The following is a 22412-nucleotide window of genomic DNA, read 5'->3' as shown; positions in this document are numbered from 1 at the left end:
ATACTACTGAGAAACAACCTACGTGTCCAACCATAAAGGAATGGTTAAGTTGCTTCGGAGTGTATCAATGCAATGTTAGATAACCATTAAAAATACAATTATGCATCATTTTAGAAAAATTAAAGTGTACGTATTGACATTGAAGTAGTAAGATACAGTATTTGTAAAAAACTAACTACTTTGTAGAAATTGCATAGAATATCACAATAGAACATACAAAAATATTACCAAGTTATCTCAAATTTTTACTTTTATGTGAGCAAATGCTTCTATAAATCTAATTTTTATGCAGTACTGCTTTTTTAAAATCAGGAAATAATGTTTGAGAAGTCCAGTTAAAGCTGAAATATCTACCTAGAAAATGTTCTAAGTTTATCAGAAAATGTTTTTATATTAATCTCTGATGCCTGAGCAATGGTGACCCTTACCGGGATAGTTTTATTCTTGTCCGAGGCAAGGAGGAATTATTCCTAAAGTTCACTGGCTATAGGCAAACAATGAACCGCACGCAGGCATCGAACAGATTGAAGATGTGACAATTATGCTCTCTGTGTGTGCACAGGGTCAATGGTTAGACTTTTCTCTTTTTTCCTTGAAAAAAAAAAGAGCCTAAATTAAACAAAAGGCTATCTAAATCTCTTTCTAATGCATTTAAACAGCATGAGTTGAAGCTGAAAAATCTCTGGCAATGACTTTAGTGTTTGAAAGTGTCTTGATGCCAGAAAATGCTCTTCTATTCTAAAATGCTTATTTTTTAAAGTTCAGTTGGAGAGTTTTATGTGAGATCTTTAAGATGGACCCAAAGTAAATTCAGCAATAGCCTTTCTTACTAGGTTTTCTGAAGACTTCGTTTCATGTAGAAGACACGTTTATTTATTGCCACTATTTACTGATGTTCTCCCTGCACAAACTCTAGCTCCAGGCAAGTGACCAAATGCTGCCCCCAACAGTATTTAACCCTCATTTCCACACCATCCTGCTGCGGCTCAGAATTTTCCCACTTACAGACTTTTCTCCTTTCCTACCTCTTCCAACCCGACCCATCCTTCAGGCTGAACTCACATCCCTCCTCTGTACTCGTGAAGCCTTTTCAGAGCAAGGGCACCGGTTCCTCCATCGTTTGGACTCTTACTATTGATGGACTCTTCAGCAATTATACATTCCTTTGTGATATCTCTTATTGTGATCTTTACAAGTATTTATGCCATCTGCTAAAGTAGACTGAAAAGTCAGTGGGAACGTTTGAGAATTATTATTTTTTTGTCATCTATAGTGTTTACCGTGCAAGTGCAATAAATGAGCTGAAAGATGAAAACAGCCAGAAAAACAGACTACAAAACCCTGACTCTTGTCTGACTTATGGCCTTTGGGATGTCAGCTACATCTGCTTAATGATACTAGGAGAAGGAAATGGCATTATTTAAGCACCTAACGATCTTTTCTGGTATGAGGACACAATTCACAATCTCTAGTAAAGCATAGGAAGAAGGGCCTTGATGTGATTTCCATATACATCTCATCCTCATCTTGGGCCCCAATTTTACCATGGACCCTTATACGCTCACCATACTAAACTTCCTGCAGGTCCCGAATATGCTGTGCTTTTCTCATGCCCCTGCAAGTTCTGATGCCCTGCCTCTCCTCTTCCGATAAAATCATCTATTAAATGACTGAGATAAAAGGGTATTCCTTTGCAATGTCTTCCTTTACTCATTAATTGCTTCCTCTTTCATGCTCCTAAAGCACCTACCCAAACATCTCTTTCATCTATTTATATTGTGTATTTCCACTACACTTCACATTTTAGAACATGCTGTGTTTATAATGTGTTTGTAAGAGGTCAAGATGTATCTTACTTATATTTGTCCAATGCCACCCACAATAACTAGTTCACAGTAGGTATCCAATGCTTTTGCTAATGTATACATAGATAAATGAATGACCTTGCTAACTCTTTAGATGAAGGGAGAAAAAAACCCGGTATTTAAAAGTTAGCCATGGATAACCCAAAAGGTGTATCATTCATATGGGAATCGAGAGCCAGCCTTGTTTCTTGGAGCTCAAAACATTTTGTGCCTAAAAACAAACAAACAAACAAACATAGCCATTCAGATGATGAAGAAGTTAGCAAAATGAAAACGTTTTAAAAGGAGGAGGGGGGTGCTTGGCTGGCTCAGTTGGTAGAGCATGCAACTCTTACTACAGAGGAATAGGTGAATAGGTGCGAGACCCTCCAACCTGGGCAAGTATCACAATCACCTAAAGAGACTCTTAAAAATACAGTTAAATTTACTGCATCTGGATCCCCAAAGACTGAGATGAGGAAACTATTTTTAAGGTGATTCTGATCAGTCAGGATTTGGAACCACTGAACTGGAACATAACCAAAAGTTTCACCAGCGGGATGCCTGGGTGGCTCAGTAGGTTAAGTGTCTGCCTTCGGCTCAGGTCATGATCCCAGAGTCCTGGGATCGAGTCCTGAATCGGGCTCCCTGCTCAGCAGGAAGCCTGCTTCTCCCTCTGCCTGCTACTCCCCCTGCTTGTGCTCTCTGACAAATAAATAAATAAAATATTAAAAAAAAAGTTTCACCAGCTTTTGACTATATTGTCATGCATATTGTCATGCATATTCCACTACAGAGATGAATATTAGGTATGTCTCAGATATTCTACTTCTGAATCCTATACCTAAGGAAAAGTTATTTCCAAATTATGATAATTTCTAATTATTTGTGGTAACTAGATCACTGAAATCTTTAAATCCCACAGAACTTTTTAGTAGAACTGCTATCAAGTTACAAGTTGGCTAGTTTAATTTCCCTTGCTGTTCAAGGGAACAGACGTGTGTTAATAAGCAGGTGAATTGGCCAACAGGTAAGAGCAGATTAGGGAGCAGGAAAAGCAAATCTTTGCAGATATTCACCAACATGTAAACAAATCTGAATAAGGGACAACAAGCCTTCTCCAAAAGTACAAATGAATCAACTCTCTCTTAAAGTCTAATATTAAATCCAATACCTAAGGAAAATCAAACAATAGTGGGGAAAAGTGCTATAGGATATTTATGAGAGAACACTAATATCTGGGCTTAAATCCTAATTCAGCCTCTTTCACTTCCACTGTGCACTACAAGAGACGCTTAACCCAAACCTGAGTCTTTTCATTTGTCAAAAATGGGCATTATCATCCCAGCCCTACCTAATTCATAAACATGCTATGGGGAGATACAATAATACATAAAAATGTGTGAAAATGATAACAGGCTACATAAAATACAAGCTATTATTTATCGTAAAAGTTTAGTGGAAATAGTTTTCCAAGGCTTTGACTGTTTGGTAGATAAAAATTCACTGAAGTCAATTTATTTTTTCCATTTTCCCAACACAAACACTTGAAAATACTTCCTAATTCAAAAGCTGGCATCTTTATTTCTCATTTGGCAAAAACATTTCCGCCCCCTGGGTTTCCAGTGGAACTGAAATGAGTTTGACTGTTTTTGTTTAAGATTATCAACAAAAACCTCTCCAAATTATGCAGTTTCTATGCCAAAACACATTCTTTATGCAGCACAGTTGTAGGAATATATCATATGTGAACAACTGCTGGACCACAAAGAAGAATCAGAATGGCATATTTTTTCTATGGGAAAATGTGAAGTATTTTAAATATGTTCATGTCCAGTGGTAGATTCTTTTCAATATAACTTTTTATTTAACAACAACATATTATTAAAAACAGGCAGAAGGAAGCTCTACTAAGTAATGTTTCAGAAAACATGTTTCAGATGAGTTCCATAGTTAGCTACATCATCATCATCATCATCGTAAATATCATTTACAGAGCCCTTACCATGTGCTAGGCATGTCTTAAGCCCTTTATATTTGTTAACTAATTTAATCTTCAAAATGACCCCATGAGATTGGTAATTTTATCTTCATTTTACAGATGAGAAAACTAAGATGTAAAGAAATCAGTTAACTTTTCTAAGGTAACACAGTATTAGGTGATTGAGGTGGAATTGCAATGTAGCCGTATGATTCCAGAGACTGTATATCTAGCCACAAGACTATTTTTCTGGGCAGTGGGTAATTCATATGCAGTAAGATCAACAGCTAAAATATTCACTACCAGCAATTTCCAAAAATATTTAAGTATATTTAAAATTTTACTTTATCTCTTAGGTTGAGATCTCTAAAGGAAACCTTTGTAATTAAAAAATTTTAAATCTAAAATTTCTAAAGAATTACCTGGTAAACCTGAGATTGGTCTTCTTAAGAAGGGTGTATGTATATGTATGCATGTGTGCATGCATATGTGTGTGTATACATACACCTCTCTGGTATCAGACAGTGTGTCTTCTCAAAAAGGTAAGTGCTCAATCACATTCATTACAAATTCTTAAGAGCTATAGAGATGTTCATCTGGCTACTTCTGTTGAATTAGGGTAATTTACTCTAAGTTCTACCTCTAACATCCCCCAAGTTAAAAAATACATATGTGGTTAATTTATAAAACATATCTGTGCTAATTCTAAAACAAATGAAGGAGAAAATAAACCTCCAAGGATCAAAACTGGTTTTATAGGACATACACTCAAACTGAATTTATTTTTATTTCAAAAATACCTTCACAAGTAAGAGAACCTACATACAGAGTTGAAAGGGACAATATTGTCAGAGACTGAAGTCATGTGTTTAGTTTCACTTGTAAAAGCCACATAAAACCTTTACCAAAATGCACACTTATATACAAGGTTAATAGGATTTTTAAAAATAGAAAAATTACGCTTAGGCAGCTGTCTATGCCTGGGTGGATTTATGCACAAAACAATGAAACTAATGACAGGGAAAGGGAACTAAATCATTTTTGAGAATCTACTGCTCGTCAAGTACAATGCTAGTCACTTTGCATCATTTACCTAAAATATTTGCCTCATTTACCTAATGTATTCTTCATAACAACTATCCCAGATAGGTATCATTCCCATTTTATTAATAATAAAAATAAGGTTCAATACCTCCAGATAGCACCACAGTACAGAATTCAAACCCAGGTATATATGGCTCTTTCCATATGCTGTACAACCTACATAAATTAAATAACTAGTAAATCTGAAAGTTATACCAAAAATCTGAGTAATGTGGTTTCATGTCTTAAAATATTTTTGAATATTTTTTGCATTTATTCACATAGCTCATATTCAATTTTTGCTCTCCAATCAGATCAAGATTTTTCAAAATACTACCTTTATATTGGCTTGGAATTTTAGTTATTATAGTTACTCTTTATTGAACACCATGCATTGTATGAGGTACTCTATAGGCATTTACTCTTTAAATTATAACAACAACTAGGGGCACCTGGCTGGCTCAGTCAGTAGAGCATGTGACTCAGTCTTGGGGTTGTGAGTTTGAGCTCCACATTGGGCATGGAGATTACTTAAAAAATAAATGGTTATAACTCTATGAAAATATCTTCCATTTTACAAGTGAGAATACAAGTTCAGAGAAGTTAAGTAACCCAGAGGTGACAAAATCAGAGAAAGAAATCTGAGGTCTGTTCAACTTTAAAACCAACAGTATTGCTATTGTGCTAGATGGAATATTTTTGAAATTGCAAATTCATTTTCCCAGATCATTTCCAAAAAGCAGTTATGATAGTGCTTCATATATGTCAAAGAATCTCCACACTTGTTTTTCCTATTTTTTTTTTAAAAGATTTTATTTATTTATTTGACAGAGAGAGACACAGCAAGAGAGGGAACACAAGCAGGGGCAGTGGGAGAGGGAGAAGGAGGCTTCCCGCCGAGCAAGGAGACCGATGCAGGGCTCGACCCCAGGACCTGGAATCATGACCTGAGCCGAAAGCAGACGCTTAACGACTGAGCCACCCAGGCGCCCCTTTCCTATTTATTTCTAACACTTCTCTGAGGAATGGAGGGCAATATTTATTATTTCACAGGTAGAAAAAATGAGGTTCAGAAAAGTTGTGGAGGAAGTGCTTTTTCTACTACGCAATGTTGGTGTCTGTCTCCTGGAAGTAGAACTTTCTGAAAAGCTATATATATAAATCCTTCCTTTGTTTGCATAGATCACTAATTTTACTAAAAAACACAAAAACTCCAGTGCATAATGAGTTTCATTGATAAAAGTCTCCAATAGAATACTTACTCTCAATTCTATTACATATGTTCAAAAACATTAAAGGTTTTCTCTCACCTTATTTCTGAACTATATCATACACTAAACATCTTTAAACTTCTGCAACAGAAATACAGTGATGCTTGTGACAGTTTTTGACTTAAAGACTTTTTTTTTTCTGATATTAATAGAGCCACCTATGCTCTATTTTATTTAGTATTTCCTTGGAATACCATTTTTCCATTCTTTCACTTTTAGCCTGACTGTGTCCTTAAATATAAAGAGGGTCTGTTGTAGATAGCATATAGTTGGGTCTTGTTTTATTGTCCACTCAGCCATTCTATGTCTTTTGATTGAAGAGTTTAATACATTTACGTTTAAGGTAATTGTTGATAGGAAAGGACTTACTTTGCCATTTTGTTGTTTTCTGTATTGTAGTTCTTTTATTCCTTTATTCCTCTCTTGTTGTCTTCCTTTGTGTTTTGTTGATTTTTGGTAGGGGTATGCTTTATTCCTTTCTCTTTTTATTTTGTGTATCTTCTATATGTTTTTTTTTTTGTGTATGTTTTTGGTTACCATGTGACTTGTTAAAATGTCCATACCACCCAAAGTGATCTACAAATTTATTGCTATATCCATGAAAATCCTAATGGCATTTTTTAAACAGAAATAGAATAATCATCATAAAATTCATATGGAACCTTTAGGCCCAGAATAGCTGAAGTGATCTTAAGAAAGAACAAAGAAGCTGGAGGCATCACACTTCCTGATTTCAAACTAAATTACAAAGCTACAGTAATTAAAATAGTATGACACTGACATAAAGACAGACCTATAGCAATGGAATGGAGAACCCAGACATAAAGCAACACATATATAGTCAACTGATCTTTGACAAGGGTGCCAAGAACACACAATGGGGAAAGGACAGTTTCTTCAATAAGTAGTGCTGGGAAAACTGGATATCCACATGCAGAAATGAAGGAAGTTACTACCTTACACCATACACACACAAAAAAGGTGGATCAAAGATTTAAACCTAAGACCTGAAACTGTAAAACTCTTAATAGAAAACAGGGAAAAAGCTTCTTGACATTGGTCTTGGCAATGATTTCTTGGATATCACACCAAAAGCAAAGGAAACAAAAGTAAAAATAGACAAGTGGAACCATATCAAATTAAAAATTGTCTGCATGGTAAAGGAAACAACAGAATGAAAAAGGCAACCTATGGAATGGGAGAAAATATTTGCAAACCAGATATCTGGATAATACCTTTGTTAATAATAACAAAGTTTCAGTTCTCTAAGATGACTAAGTCCTAAAGAACTACTGTATGGCATGGTGTCTATAGTTAACACATACAGAAAGGGCCACGAGGAAACTGGAATGTGTTGAACATGTCTATCACCTTGACTGTGTTGATAATATCACAGGTGTTTGCATAGGTCCAAACTTATCAAACTCTACATATTAAATAGGTGCAGTTCTTTGTATATCAATTATACCTCAATAAAGCTATTTTAAAAAAGAGAAATGTTAGTGATGTTTGAATGTAGTTACTCATTCAAAGAGGGTAACTAGTGCTCCACAGAAAGCACATTGTCTTTTTACCTGGAACTATCCCATACATCAACTCTGGTTACCATGAAATCTTGGGTTAAAATAAATCTCCAGTGATGATCCTTTCACACACTTCTACCAACTTCTACCTTAGCTCATGAAATTATCTCTTTATTCACTATTAGTGTTTGGATGTTGGAAATTTGCCCTAGGTTTTACTGCAGTGTTAATTAAATTGGGGTCATAATCTACAACAGTTTTCTGAAGAGACACTAGCCCCACCATTTAAAAATGTTATTAACTGTAATAAGCTGAGTTTTTGTAACCACTTACTTGTTGAGAGGCAGAATTGGGTTTAGATTCAAATTTGAGCCTTACCACATACTGGCTGTGTTTATCACTAGCCAATCATAGCAGTTTGATCCTTGGTTATCTAGTCTGTAAAACTGAGATTACTTATACCTACCCTAGCTCACAGGGTTGTTGGGAAGATCAAATAATATAATGTATGTAAATCACCAAGTACAGATGGTGGCCCTAAATAAGTATTACTTTAATTCCCTTGTTTTAAGAACTTTAAAGATGACACTTAGATGGGGACGAGAAGTAAAAAACCAAAAAATTACCCTCACCACCCCACCCCCAAATACTCTGCAAACATTCATATAGTATACAAATTAGAGCAGAGTGCATTCTCTTCCAACAGGTTCATTTACTTCAATTAGCATAACTTGAATGCAACACACTAAGGTTTAAGATATTAGTTTAAAAAAACTATTTCATTGAGACAGTTTTGCTTAAATATTCATATAAATACCTTACTTAATATGCTAACTCTTAATTAATCATGAGCGCCACAGTTTCTAGATTGAGTAGCTTAGTTACATCTGAAGGATAGAAGATGGAGAATTTTTCAATCCTTCAGTCAAAAATGTACTGCTTTGTGAATAACAAAACATATAACATTGGGAAAGAACATTTTAGGCTGTTCTTGGGAACCATGAAATTTGCATTTCATAGAAGGGATTTAATTAAACTCCACTGGAATAGAAGATGCTGGAAACAATTGCAGGCAATTGCTTGCTTGGTCCACTGCCTCCCCTGTACTTATCACCCCTTGCAGCAACACAGTAGGAGCTGACCCTCGTCACCTGAACGCTGTACATCTCAGTTGGTGAGTCGAGTAACAGACAGACAAGAAGACAGGCCATCATATGATTTCTTTTTTAATTTGAGAGTACTTTTTTGAAAAAATAGATTGCACTACATAAACACTAACTCTCTCAACTGATGAGCCGTTTCTTTCTTCTTGAGGACCATGGTACAACTAGGATTTCTCTTTTATCTTTTCCTTTGTTTTTGCTTTTGGCTACCGGTATAGATAAACTAGCTGAACGCAAGTCTTATCAGGTCTTCTTATTTCTTATGTCCAGATAGTTAGGCTTTGTATTGTTTCTAGTGACCCTTCATGTATTTTTCTTTCATGCAGTCATTCAACAAACATTGTACATCTACTCTGTGCCACAGATACAGAAGTAAACAGGGCCCTAGACCAGCAGAAAAAGACACACAAGAAAGGCATTGATAATTGAGTTTGTTAAGTGCTATAATAAAGATATGCTCAAATTGTGGTGCTGGAAACACAAAGATGAGGAAATACTCCTGAGCTAGAAAAGAGTAAAAATAAGGAAACCCATGGACACTATACTATCATTATTTGTCTGACCCTCCATCAATAGTCAAAATGAGCTCCTTGGGTTCAAGAACCTGATTTATTTCACTAACTCATGTTCAGTACACTTTTGCAGAGGTGATCTATAGAAATACAGCAAAATGTACTTTCTTGAATATCTTATACACACACACACACACACACACACACACACCTTTTTCCCCTCAAAAGTAGAGTTATTTTTGGTAAAGAGAATAAGGACTTAACTAATATTAACCTGTAGAGGACAAGGTAGGTGTGGCAGCATATACACTCATATCTGTTCTGTGTTGGGTTATTTCCTTCCTACTTTAAAAATCCTAGTGATTTTCTAAGGCTTATGATATCCAGGTCATCTAGATAGAATACCAGCTAATTTCAGTTATCATTAATTACTAATTTCTGAGGTATATGACACCTTTAAGAATTAATTAGGACTTCCTTTTCATCTTTATAGCATTTCTATCATCTATTACAGTACTTCTCTCACTGTAATAAGTAAATGTCAGTCTCCCCCCCACAAACTCAGGTCAGGAACTGTGTTTTTGTTTATCTCTGGACGTTTAGTCAGTGCTGTGCAGATTGCCTGGAACAGAGAAGACCTTCAATAATATTTGATAAATGGATGAATATTTACCAGTTCTGGTTGTCTAAGAAACTTTATATTATTAAACTAAGTGTATCACTCAGAGATAAATAATATACTCATAATAACTCATAACAAAAAATTGGGTTTCCTCTCTTACCTCTTCATTTTGTACATGAATTTCTAGCTATTTTCCTAATTATAATGCGACTATAATTCTATTATTATTCCTAATTTCTAAAAGCGTGGCTCTCTAACATGCTAACCACCAAGGCCTCAACAATAAGCAAAAAGTGCAATTGCTTGAGGTTCACTCCTGTCAGGGCGTCTATAATGGTCATGTACAAATTAGGACAAGAACAGCAGAGAGCTTTCATTTGTTTTTCTCTCACTTCATTATTTTTATCTGATTTCAAAAATCCATTTTCTACTTTTGACTTCTCCAAAGTTCTAGATCTTTATTTTTAACTGATTACTAGATATTTCCCTCTATCCCACCTCTACCTTCATAAAACCTGATCAATATTTGTTTATTCCATCTTGGTTTCCTTTTCTCAAAAGTCATTCCCATCTTTCAATGTCCACCTCTTCCAATGCTACTCCAGACCTGTCATTCTCTTCGCAGTTCTCTTACTGCACTCAACACATCCTCCCAAAGCTTTTGCATCCCTGCATACCATCTCCAGTGAAAGGACTTGGGAGTTTCCTGAACATCCATGCTGTTCCCCATTTTCATGCTTTTGCAAATTCTGCACCAAGCTACAATGCTTTATCCCCATTCCTGTAGTCTTCCACTGAAGAAGTTACCAAACCACTGTAAATGTTGAAATACACTGTTGTTTTTTTCAATCGACTCTTCACACTTGTGGGAAGGTACATTTAACAAATTTATACTCTCTATATCTAATACAGTGCTCAATAAACATGTGACGAATGGGTGGATGATGCTTAAATGTATAACTAGCCTAAGATCCTAAGGTAAAATTTAAAAAACAAAAAAATTGTAAAATGGTGGGGTCACTTTGAAAAACAGTTTGGCTATTCCTCAAAATGTCAAACATAGTGTTTCCATATGACTCAGCATTTCCACCTCTAGGTTTACCCTTGAAAGAAATGAAAAGATACGTTCTCACAAAAACTCATACACAAATATTCATGCCAGTTCTTTTCATAATATCACAAAAGGGAAAATAATAAAAATGCTCATCAACTGACTGTTGCACATCCCCATTATGACTATTACTTAATCATCAAAGGAATAAAGTACTGATGTGCATTACAACACAGATGAACTATGAAAACATTATGCTAAGTCAAAGAAGCCAGACACCAAAGATCACGTACTATATGATCCCATTTATGTGAAACACCAGAACAGGCACAGAGACAGAAAGCAGATTGCTGGTTGCCAGGAGGTGAGGGCAGAAGGGAATGGGGAGTGATTGCTGATGGGTTCAGGATTTCTTTCTGGAGTCATGAAATATTTTATAATTAGCTAGTGGTTATAGCTGCACAACTCTGTGAATATACTAAAAACCACGCAACTGTATACTTTTAAAGGGTAAACTTTACAGTATATGAGTTTTATCTCAATAAAGCTATTACTGGAAAATGAAGACAATAATGAGAATGCTCTATCTGCTCCAGATTTTTAATCAGGGGCTTAATCTTTGAAGTTACAATACAACTCTGCTTCCTAGAACTTGTTTATCTTCCATCTTAATCAATTATACAATTATAGAAATGTTGGAACGTTAAAAGACCCTTCTAAATTAACCCCTTCATCACCTTATAGATAAGAAAACTGAGCTCCAAGAAGGATAAATGACTTGAACAAGGTTGTATAGCTAATAGTGGGACCATGAAGACCTCACTCTCTGTCCAATCACACATCTTTTTTCTTAGTTGAATTGACATCTTTCTTCCTGAAATTCCCAGGTTTTTTTTTTTTTATTTAAAGGACAAAATACCTTAAAAGGAAGAAGTAAGATCAATTTATCTTTCATATTAAGTCTAATAACTATTACTAGATTGTAAGAAATATTTTTAAAAGGCTAAGGAAATAGCTACATCTTTCTGCTTCATTGTAAGAATTGTAATAACTACATCTTTCTGCTTCTTACAATGAGAAAAGACAACTATTAGTATTTAAAGGTTTTACTCCTTAAAAATAACATAACATAAGATTTTATAGTAATACTTAGGGATAGCAACAAAGACCACTTCTTCCCCCAGGAAATGGAAATAGACACTTAGCTAATATACTACATATCTGGAAATTTGCACCTGATCCTTCAGAGAGAAGTCAAATGTAATACACAGGAAAATGTCTTTCCAAATATCATATTCTGAAGTTCCCCTCTGAGACCCATTTTTTGTGGTCTTTGTATAGCCAATGGCAGAAATAGGTGTAATAGGTAACTTTTGATGTAGTTATTCACTCAGGAGATTTTCTATGACAGTGAAATTTTCTTTGAAGTTCAAAATTGTTCTTTTCACTAAGCAGGACCTTTTAAATGGAAGAATTTTTCATTTGTTTCCACATGTAAAACAAAAACAAAACATACTAAGTTTCACTGATAATATTTTTTGTTTAAAAAAAAAGCATTAGTCAATGTTGACCTTCAAAAGCTCATTGTACAAAACATCATCCTACAACTTACAGCCAAAGAGTAACTCAGTGATTGTATAGTGTCCTATTTCCCTGACTGGTGTCTACATGTATCCAAGGATGGCACATTTGAAAGGGAGTGTGGGGAGCTGAGGGGGTGGGACGGAAAGGGAACAATGGCCGTAATGACAAATATTGCTACACACTCACTTTAGGAAATTCTGGGCTAATTCAAAAAATATTTAATGAGCACTATGTGTCAGACTCCAGACCAGATGCTAGAGCGAAACAGGTGTATGTCAGGATTTCTTAGTACCTCCACCAGGCTAGTGTTGACTATGACTTTATCAGCCATACACACCAGTTTGCCCGGACAGCCCGTTTGGAACAGCTGTTCCAGGATCAATAGCACTGCCTTTCGTTCCTGCCATCCTACCTGTGAGTCTCTAAGTTCGGGAGTGTGAATCTAGTGTATAGATTTTCCTCAACTTATATGGCTAATGAAACTCCTGTATCTACTTTCCTACAGCCATCTCTTAAAATAGAAGTCCACAGAATACGGTTTGGGAAATGCTGATCCACTTCATTCTCTCCATGTGATAGCTGAGGAAAGTCAGGCCCAGAGAGTTAAAGAGACTCAGCGGGAGAACGGCAGAGCCTAGGCCTCCTGGCCCCTTTTTCTGATGCACGTTCCCACACATCACTGATTGTCATACCAGAACACTCTTAACATGGAGTTTAAAAATCCTATTATTAGATAACAAGTGTTATATATTTTCTCTCAATACAAAAACAAGTCACTCAATTTTACATGTTATTTTCAACTTAAATGGAGTTCATTTTTTTTTCTTTTTAAATCATAGCTGTAGAATTAACCAAAGGTACAGTCAATGAGAGAATAGCACCTCATAGTCAACTCTTCAAGCTTGTAAGCCAAGTTTGCTTATTTTCTATTCTTTGCTTTCCCTCCACTTACTCTGGTAAATATGAGGTGACGGATTTCTTCATATCTTCAAAGACTCAGTGGCCTCTCAGGTATGGATAAGGCGGGTGGAGAGGAGCTAATTTTATCAACTATCGGATTTTCCAGTACAAAGCATTCTGTATAATATTTTACTCCTCTTTATGGTTCCAAGTGTCCTTTAAGTAAAGATACTACTTTCCAATGAATCATGAACACTACATCAAAAACTAATGATGTACTGTATGGTGACTAACATAAAATAATAAATAAAAAAAGATACTACTTTCCTGGGCCATTCGGTACACCTATGAAAACTCTAAAGAATTTAAAATTACAATATAATCCCTTTATTCTTTCCGACTTTCTACATGCTTACTAACGAAAGCTATGTTCTGATTCTGGATGCACCAAAAGATGTGGCCTTAAGATCATGCAAAGAATTCTATTTTTAAAAATCAGTTATTCACATTTTGGGTCACACATGGCCACTGCTATTTCTAGCTAACCGTATTGTAGGTAACTTAGTTCTTTGACAGAAGAGGAAGTGAATGATTATATAAACTTTAAAAACACCTATTTCTTATTAGCTAAGAAGTACAAGTAACCTTTTTTAGGGGGGATAAATAAGTAGAAAATACTAGTCAAAACAGGGTTTAAACTTAGGAAATTCATTTCTGAACTATTTATTGTTTTGCCCATTACCAAGAAAAAGGAGTTCATATTAATCTTAGACAAGATAACCAATCAAGCAGATGAAAAGAAAATCACAAGGTGATTAAGGCTGAAGACCATTTCTAGAGAGAATCTATTCTTGGATTTGTAGATGGAGATATGAGATATATGTGGCAGAACATCCTTCTCATAATCAGACTGGAAGTTGTGATTGTGGTGCAGAGCTTTGACTTTTGGAATACAGCACTCTCTTCTGTGATTAAAAAAAAAAAGGACTGCCTATGATAATTTACCATTTGAAGCAATAAACTTATTCACATTTAACTACTACTCAGAATCACCTGCTTAAAAAAAAAAAAGAATACAGATATTGATCACATCAAACGTTTTCATTGAGAAGTTGACACAGACACCCATACAGTTTATTATGGGTGGTCTCAGAAGCTTTCCTGTGTATGAGAAACAGAACTACAGGCCTTTTTGTACAAGTTCCTGTATATCTTGTCCATGCTGTTCTCAAAGATGGGTCGGTGGGATTTTCCTTTATAAGAGGCTGCTCTGTTGGACCAGTATTCACCATCATCCAAATGGAGAGTGCCACGTGGCCGCTGAAATGAGCTATAAAAAAGGATATAAAATATTAAAACTGGTGAAACTCAATGAAAGGTAGTATTATATAAATCAAATATTACTGAGTACCTTATGGGTATGTGATACTCTGGGCTGTGAGAAATAAAAGATAATAAGGTCTGTGCCTTCAGAGAGTGACCCTATTCGTATGAAACTATTACAAAACAGTAAAATGAAAATTGTGTCTGAGAGAGAGAGTTATGAAGAATTCAGAGAAGGGAGATGTGTGTGATGTGGTAAAAGCAGGGCGCAGATGCTGTGGGAAGGCCAGTCATGAGAGCTCCGGGCCTCTCAAGTCAGGCAGACACGGAACTGAGTAACAGCTCAATCCTTTATAAGCTGTGGACCCTGGGGCAATTTATTTAATCATCCTGAGTCTCAGCTTCCTTTACTGTATTTTCTGCACTATTGTTTTAAAAATCAAAGACAATATGTGTAAAGTATATGGTACAGTGCTTACTCTGCACACAGAAGTTATTAACCACGAGGCACTAAACTACTAGATATTTATCTAAAAATCTGAGGATGCTCTGAAGTTGGTAGCTGTGGAAACTGAGGCTCAGTGAAGTCAATGACTTGCCTACGCCACTCAGCTAGTGACTGGCAGAAGAGAAAGAGATACCACGTCTGTGGCCTTGAGGCCCCTTCCGCTATGGCACACTGCTATTGTCCTCAAGAAGGAGTAGCTAAGAATTAGCCTGAATGTGAACCACTTCTGGAAAATGGAAAACAAGGCAAAAAAGTCTGTATTTGAAGTGATAGGGATCCAATTTTGAGGGTCTTGAAGAAAAAAGAGAGAATGGATAGGAAACTATGAAACAGACCAGGACTAGGCTAATTATAATGAGAATAGAGAAGAAAAGGCAACTCCTTTTAAAGGTTTGATAGTACTTTAAAAAACATACCAAAGTTACAATTTTACTATCATAAATATTAAGTTCTGGGCTTAATATATTACTTGCTAGAAACAAAATGTTGACTTTTTCAAGGACTGAGTTTATTTCATTTTTTAAATAAATAACTGACCTACTTCAAGAAATTAATTACTTGTTATAGATAAGACTCTCAAGGCATGTTAGAGATTACGAAGTTTGTGTCATATAAAACTATGTTCTGGTTATTAAATGCCACAAATATTTTATTCATACATTTGGAATCTCACTTCAAACAAACAATTTCTTCCTTGACTTATCAGTCCAATGATGTTACCTCTATTGTCAGTTGTGAAACAGAAACTCTTAGAGCTGTATATCTGTAATAAGAATTTGCTATTTGACCTGAAGTCAATCTAACACCTGAACACAATAAAAGAGACCACAAAAAAGGCATGGAGTAGGCTGGGTTATCATTCTTGGAGCTTGACATGGTGTCCGTGAGAATGTAAAGTCATGAGAACAATTCTACACTCACTTTGGAAGAGTTTGGCATAACCCAATAAGGTTGAATATGCAATTTCAAGCCAGTAATCCCACTCCTGGGTACCCCAGCAAAATTCCTTTTTTTTTTTTTTAAAGATTTTATTTATTTATTTGAGACAGAATGAGAGCCAGACAGCATGAGAGGGAGGAGGGTCAGAGGGAGAAGCAGACTCCCTGCCGAGCAGGGAGCCTGATGCGGGACTCGATCCAGGGACTCCAGGATCATGACCTGAGCCGAAGGCAGTCGCTTAACCAACTGAGCCACCCAGGCGCCCCACCCCAGCAAAATTCTTACACATATGTACCAGGAGACATGTACAGACATGGACTGGAAGCTACCTAAATATCCATCTACATTAGATCAGATATGCATAAAATGGTATGTGCATACAATGATATAATATGCAACAGGGAAAATTAATGATCTATAGCCACATGCATCAATGTGGATGAAACTGAAAAACCAACAGAGTGGAAAAAATAGCAAATTCCAAACAATACACAGTTATACTTACATTTATGTAAAGTCTAAAACAAGGAAAATTTAACAACTTATTGCTGAAGGATAGATTCACGTGTGGTATTAACTATAAAGAAAAAAGGATTAATAGAAAAGCTATAATAACAGCTGTCTCTATGGAAAGAGATGCAATTGGTTCAGAGCATAAGGTGGCTTTGGAGGTACGGCTAATGTTCTATTAAGTTGGATGGTGAGTAAATGGGTATTCATTTATTATATTATTATCATTATTATTATTACTTAGACGCACAAACCTTAAATATATCCCCGTTACAAGTAATATATGTGATATGTTTTTAAAAATTCACTTTTGTGAACCATGACAAGAGGTCTCTCTACTTCCTCATGGCTTTGCTAAGATGAAATTTTACCTCATATTTTCTAGTAATATTTACTAGATCCTGTCAAACTTTCTTTACACTTGGTGCTGCCTCTTTCACACTGGAAAATTTTGAAAATGGTAGTCTCTGGGATAACAAAGGTGTCTTAAAACATGATTATCATTACTTCTATCTTGTCCATTCAGTTAAGGAGGGATAATTAACCAGAACATAGTTTTATATGACAATTTCTAATAATGTCAGTATAATATTTAAAATTGTTCAAAAGGCCTTAGCCAAGTCTCAGTGCCCTTGCTTTGATATAGTTACCACATTTCTTTCATTAGCTTTGCTGAAGAAATAGTCTAGCCACTGAATACAATTTCTGATTTCATAGATTTTTTTTCACCAAGCTTAACTCCTGTTGTCACTTACAACTTTTTTTTTTTTTGACAGTTTGAGTCAAATGATAGGGAAATCACATACTCACAAATATATTAACAGAAACATTTCTACATCTTTTGTGCCTCTGCAACCGTATCTACCAGCCTAGGTCCCCATATTTGCCTGTGTTCCCTTCATACTACTTTAGGAATCCCATCATGTTGTGTTTTGCTTGGTTGGTTGTTTTTTGTTTATTTGTTGACTTGTTTTGCAACAAGTCATGAACTAATTAAAATTTCACAAAACACAGATTTGTCCTTATCTTCTTGTCCACAACCATCAACTTTACTACATGCTGATGGCCAGATAATAATGTTCTTTTCTGAATTCTATATTTTGTTTAGTTGCCAGGCTAGTTCCATGATAAACCTACTCAAGAGAAGTCTGAATTTCTAACACACACCTCTACCCTGCTCTCAGAGAGGTAAAGCAGCAGTAGAGCTTTAAACTTGTGCATATTTCTTCTGAGAGTGTAAACCAAATTGCCACCCCTATCATCAATTACAATATTTAATATTACCTGGCATAGATTTGCTACTGCTTTGCTTCCATTAGACAATACATTTTTTTTTCATGTCTCAAAGCTATCTTAAAGTATCACCTCAGTGGCTTGTAATGAATAAATAAAATTCAGAAAGCTTTTTGGAAGCAAACATGAACCTGATAAGGTTCTGTAAAGAAGAGCTAAAGCGGCCAAAATACACATCCTGATGCTTTTAGATCTTGTAAAATTTGGCAGCGAGTTTATTTCTATTTAAAATTGCAAAATTCTTCAATTTAGTAAACAATATTGTAATTCTCTGGAGAGAATTTAGGAATTAGTTCAGCCTGGAAGTCTGAATTGCAAAACAGAGATGTGAACACAGAACAGGTCCTAATATGGTTCACAGATAGGTGCAGACAAAGAGTATCATAATCCTAAAAATGATATTTACTTCCAGACATGAAAGCATTAACTCTCTAATGAACTGTGAACATATTGAGTCAATTCTGATTTCTCATTACTGAGTATAAGTTTAAAATGTGTAAGTGACACTAAAAAGTTTTATTATAGTAATAGGCTTTTAAAAATTATACTTCTCTATTTTACCATGAGTATCTCCAGCATTCCTACACTCAAAGCATTTTAGTGAATTCCTACTAAACTCTAAAAAAATACTGCATCAATGCTATATACCATTAAATGGTTACTTTCAAAGTGGGGATGATATTTTATTAATGCAGTGCATTTTGTTTTAATTAACTTACTCTTGCTTAAATAGGGAGCCCTGTATTTAATCATGATAATGCTATTAAGAAAAAAAGGAAAAAAAGAACAGACCAGGATAATATCCAAGAACTGTACAGCTTCAAATCCTAAGTGTTGAAAAGGCCTAGTATATATGCAAAGAGAAAGGTCTTAGGCAGTTTAGCATGAACTAGGAGACAAAAGACATTACTAATTTTTTGCTTCGAAAAGAATGAACTCACTTGAAACCCTGATGTTTCCTATTATCAGTGTCAAATGAAGCCCAAGCATATACTACTCTATACATAGTCTTCAGACAAAATATCTCTAAGGTGATACCCATTGAAAAGAAGGTCAGAAGGTAAGATGGATATACTACCCCCAAAATATTAATTCTAAGAAATAACTGAAAGGCCATGAGAATTATAAAATTGGCCACTTGCTATTTGTACTCAAAGAACCAGAGTTGAAAGTGACTTTAAAGATGATACATATTTTATATTTCAAAATTGTGATCTAAGAGTCAATATAAACATGCTTATATAATACAAGAGATAAGTTCCTTTCCATAATACTCAACAAAGGTTCCTATCAAGCAAAACTTTGACTGACAAAACACATAGAATATTTTTGAACTACTAGTTACTATGGCTCTCGAATCTCACTTGGGATTGCTGTAATAGTGTCTTCCATGTCATCATCCAATCGGCAGTTCACCTAACACTAGTTCAGACCATAATCGCCTACTTGTTTATGAAAATGTCATAAAATCACAATTCTTACTGAAAGTTATATTTAATGTATTATTTTCTCATGATCTATTTAGAAAACTAAATTAGTGTGCAAGACTTGGTAGTCCTAAAACCATTCTGGTTGCTTAGTAGAATTTTTTTAAGCGGACAACAAGTTGGAACACTGGACATGCCCTGGTGTCAATATTAAGTCTAATTACCAAGGTCATATTTTTGTTTTAAAAAAATGAATACAACACTGCCCTGTCCTAATCATCAGAGACTTTTCTAGACCCCTCAGCTGCAATTTTTACAACACTTTGAAAAATCACATAAATATGCAGCACCCCCAATATTTCTGAATATCAACATACCTTCTAGACAAAATTTGTTTAAAAAAATTAAATCTTAAGTATTTAATGAAAAAGGATTTTAAGATACTTGAGTTAATAACACAAGATCCAATGAATTCAAATTAGAATCAAGTAACATTTTTCTCACTTAAAAATGAAAGCTCATTCTTATTTAAGAGATTTTAAGTCTGTATATTATTTAGAGTTTTTTCTTCCACTTGTTAATATTAAAGACAGCCTTTTGGCTATTTATTACATCTTAGTAGATTCATCAGATTAATCAGATAGTGATCAGTAGGGAAGAGATGAAAACTACAGTCAAGCCTGTGTTATTCAAAAATATTCAGCTGCTGGGTACCAGAGGGGAGGGGGTGGGAGGATGGGTGAAGTAGGTGATGGGGATGAAGGAGTGCACTTGTGATGAGCACCAGGTGAAGCACGGAATCACTATACCGTACACCTGAAACTAAGATAACACTGTATGTTAACTATACTGGAATCTATAAAAACAAACAAAAATATATAGTCACAATTTTAATTACTCAGTTCTGTTCCAAATAATTTCACAATAAAACAGTACATTGAGCATATTTCTACTGTTAGTAACCTGAAAAATATTCAGTGTAATAGTAAATAGAAAACGGTTTATATCATTAGCTAGTTCCATAAAAGAATATGGTTAAAAATTTTAGGCAATAGTCATAAAAGGTCAATTCACATTTTAATGATGAACTGAAAATTATTTTTATCCTTACTTCTCTCTTTTTGTGACCAACTCCCATCTATATGAAGCATCACTCATGCCTGGTCTTTAATTAGGATCAATGTTCAAATAAGATAGTTATGCCAGAAGTACACAACAATATGGAGAAATTTAAACATCCTGAAAACTGAAGAAATCTGAACTATACAGAGCAGGTACTAAAAAGCCCGCCAGGACCCTGGGCACTGGCAAGGCTACCACTGCAAAGGCCTAAAATTTCCTAAAAGATAGGCAACATGTAAGAGAGAGGGAGGTTGGCATAGGTAATAGATTCTTCCCAAAATCCAGCTCCAGATCCCAAAACACTTGAAGTAAAAGGTCACTTAACAACTCCTTGATAAGAGATTTCTTCCAAATGAATCTTATAGTCAGAGGACAGAAGACCTAGGCCAGCTAGCATGCATAGGCTGCCATGTACAGTAACAGGCACTCCAATTTCCCATTCTGCTCTTCCTGCAGAAAGCACGGACTCTTTGCTACACTCCATGAATGATAACCACAGTGCACATCTAGATTGTAAGATCAAGTATTGAATCCTAGGCATAATTTTGATGCAAAGCATGAAAGAAATAATTTTTATCTTTTTTTTTTTTTAAAGATTTTATTTATTTATTTGACAGAAAGAGACACAGCGAGAGAGGGAACACAAGCAGGGGGAGTGGGAGAGGGAGAAGCAGGCTTCCTGCTGAGCAGGGAGGGGCTCGATCCCAGGACCCTGGGATCATGACCTGAGCTGAAGGCAGATGCTTAACAACTGAGCCACCCAGGCACCCCAATAATTTTTATCTCTTTATCAATATTCTCTATTTGATGAGTCATTGCCATTATATATGCTTTTAATTCTTTAAACAGGATTTCCTTTAGTTCTTTGAACACAGCTGCTAAATCCAATATCTGGGCCTCCTCAAAGACAGTTTATAGTAATTCATTCTTCAATCGTATGGGTTAGATTTTTCTATTTCTTGCATGTCTCATAAGTTTTTGTTGAAAACAATATTTTAGATAAAAACTGCAACAACTCTTGATTTTGACCTTACCAGGGTTTTGTTTTTGATTATTTGTTTAGTGTCCTGCCTGCACTAATGCCTGAAGTCTGTTTCCCTTGCCCTGTATAGTTTCTGATGTCTCCTGTTCCTTTCTTTTTTTAAAAAAAATTATTGTTTCTACTTTTAAGTCGGACTCATAGGGGCTGCCCCTGGGTCAGCATAGGTTAGTGACCAGCAAATGACTGGTCAGAAAGGCTTCTTCCATCTTTTGCCAATGGATCTATGTGTGACTTGGAATATACATTCAAAGTTTATCCAGTTTGCAAGCCTGTCCTGAATATTACTTTCTGCCTTCACAAGGCCTCACATTCAGCCATGGACGAGTGGCTCCCTAAGGGCCTCTCCAGTTTTTCCTGAACATATTTACAACCTTACAGATACACATAATGTTCCAGACTACTAGGGGTAAGTACAACTTTATCAAGACCAACTTTGGCTACCTGGACCCTGGATCTTTGTTATCTGTCCCAACAAGTAGTTAGACCTCAAGCCTTCTCTTATTGGTTGCCAGTGGGATCATTATTGTTTCTACTAATCTCCATGTACATGGGATTTCCCATGCTCTGCTCCATATAGCCAGTCTCTTCCGGCAGCCAAGCTGCCGCTCTCTCAGCATGACTGCCCTACGAAGCTGGGCACTGGGAGTTCTGGACAAAATGCCAGATTCCCACTGCCCTTATTGAGGCTCAGTAGATTTTCTCGATAAATGCTTC

At 35.6% G+C, this 22412-nt stretch overlaps 1 protein-coding gene across 5 annotated transcripts in view; it reads right to left on the bottom strand.

The window, feature by feature from the left end:
- Positions 1-2082: 2082 nt before the first annotated feature.
- SPATA6 (spermatogenesis associated 6) overlaps positions 2083-22412 on the bottom strand; it is a 148459-nt gene continuing 128129 nt past the window's right edge. For 3 of the 5 annotated variants that reach the window (XM_045897734.3, XM_045897735.3, XM_045897736.3), the window contains exon 13: positions 2083-14864. In XM_045897734.3, coding sequence (XP_045753690.1) covers positions 14684-14864 — 181 coding nt within the window. In that variant the 3' untranslated portion in view covers positions 2083-14683. The remainder of the gene's footprint in view (positions 14865-22412) is intronic. The other 2 variants (XM_045897737.3, XM_045897739.3) reach the window with 1 other exon arrangement.

Source organism: Mirounga angustirostris, unplaced genomic scaffold (assembly GCF_029215605.1).
Source record: "Mirounga angustirostris isolate CCGP_5_RB_7025 unplaced genomic scaffold, mMirAng1.0.hap1 SCAF_4, whole genome shotgun sequence".
Taxonomy (NCBI): Eukaryota; Metazoa; Chordata; class Mammalia; order Carnivora; family Phocidae; genus Mirounga; species Mirounga angustirostris.
Note: the sequence above shows the minus strand (reverse complement) of the source record. Positions and strands in the feature narration are given on the sequence as shown.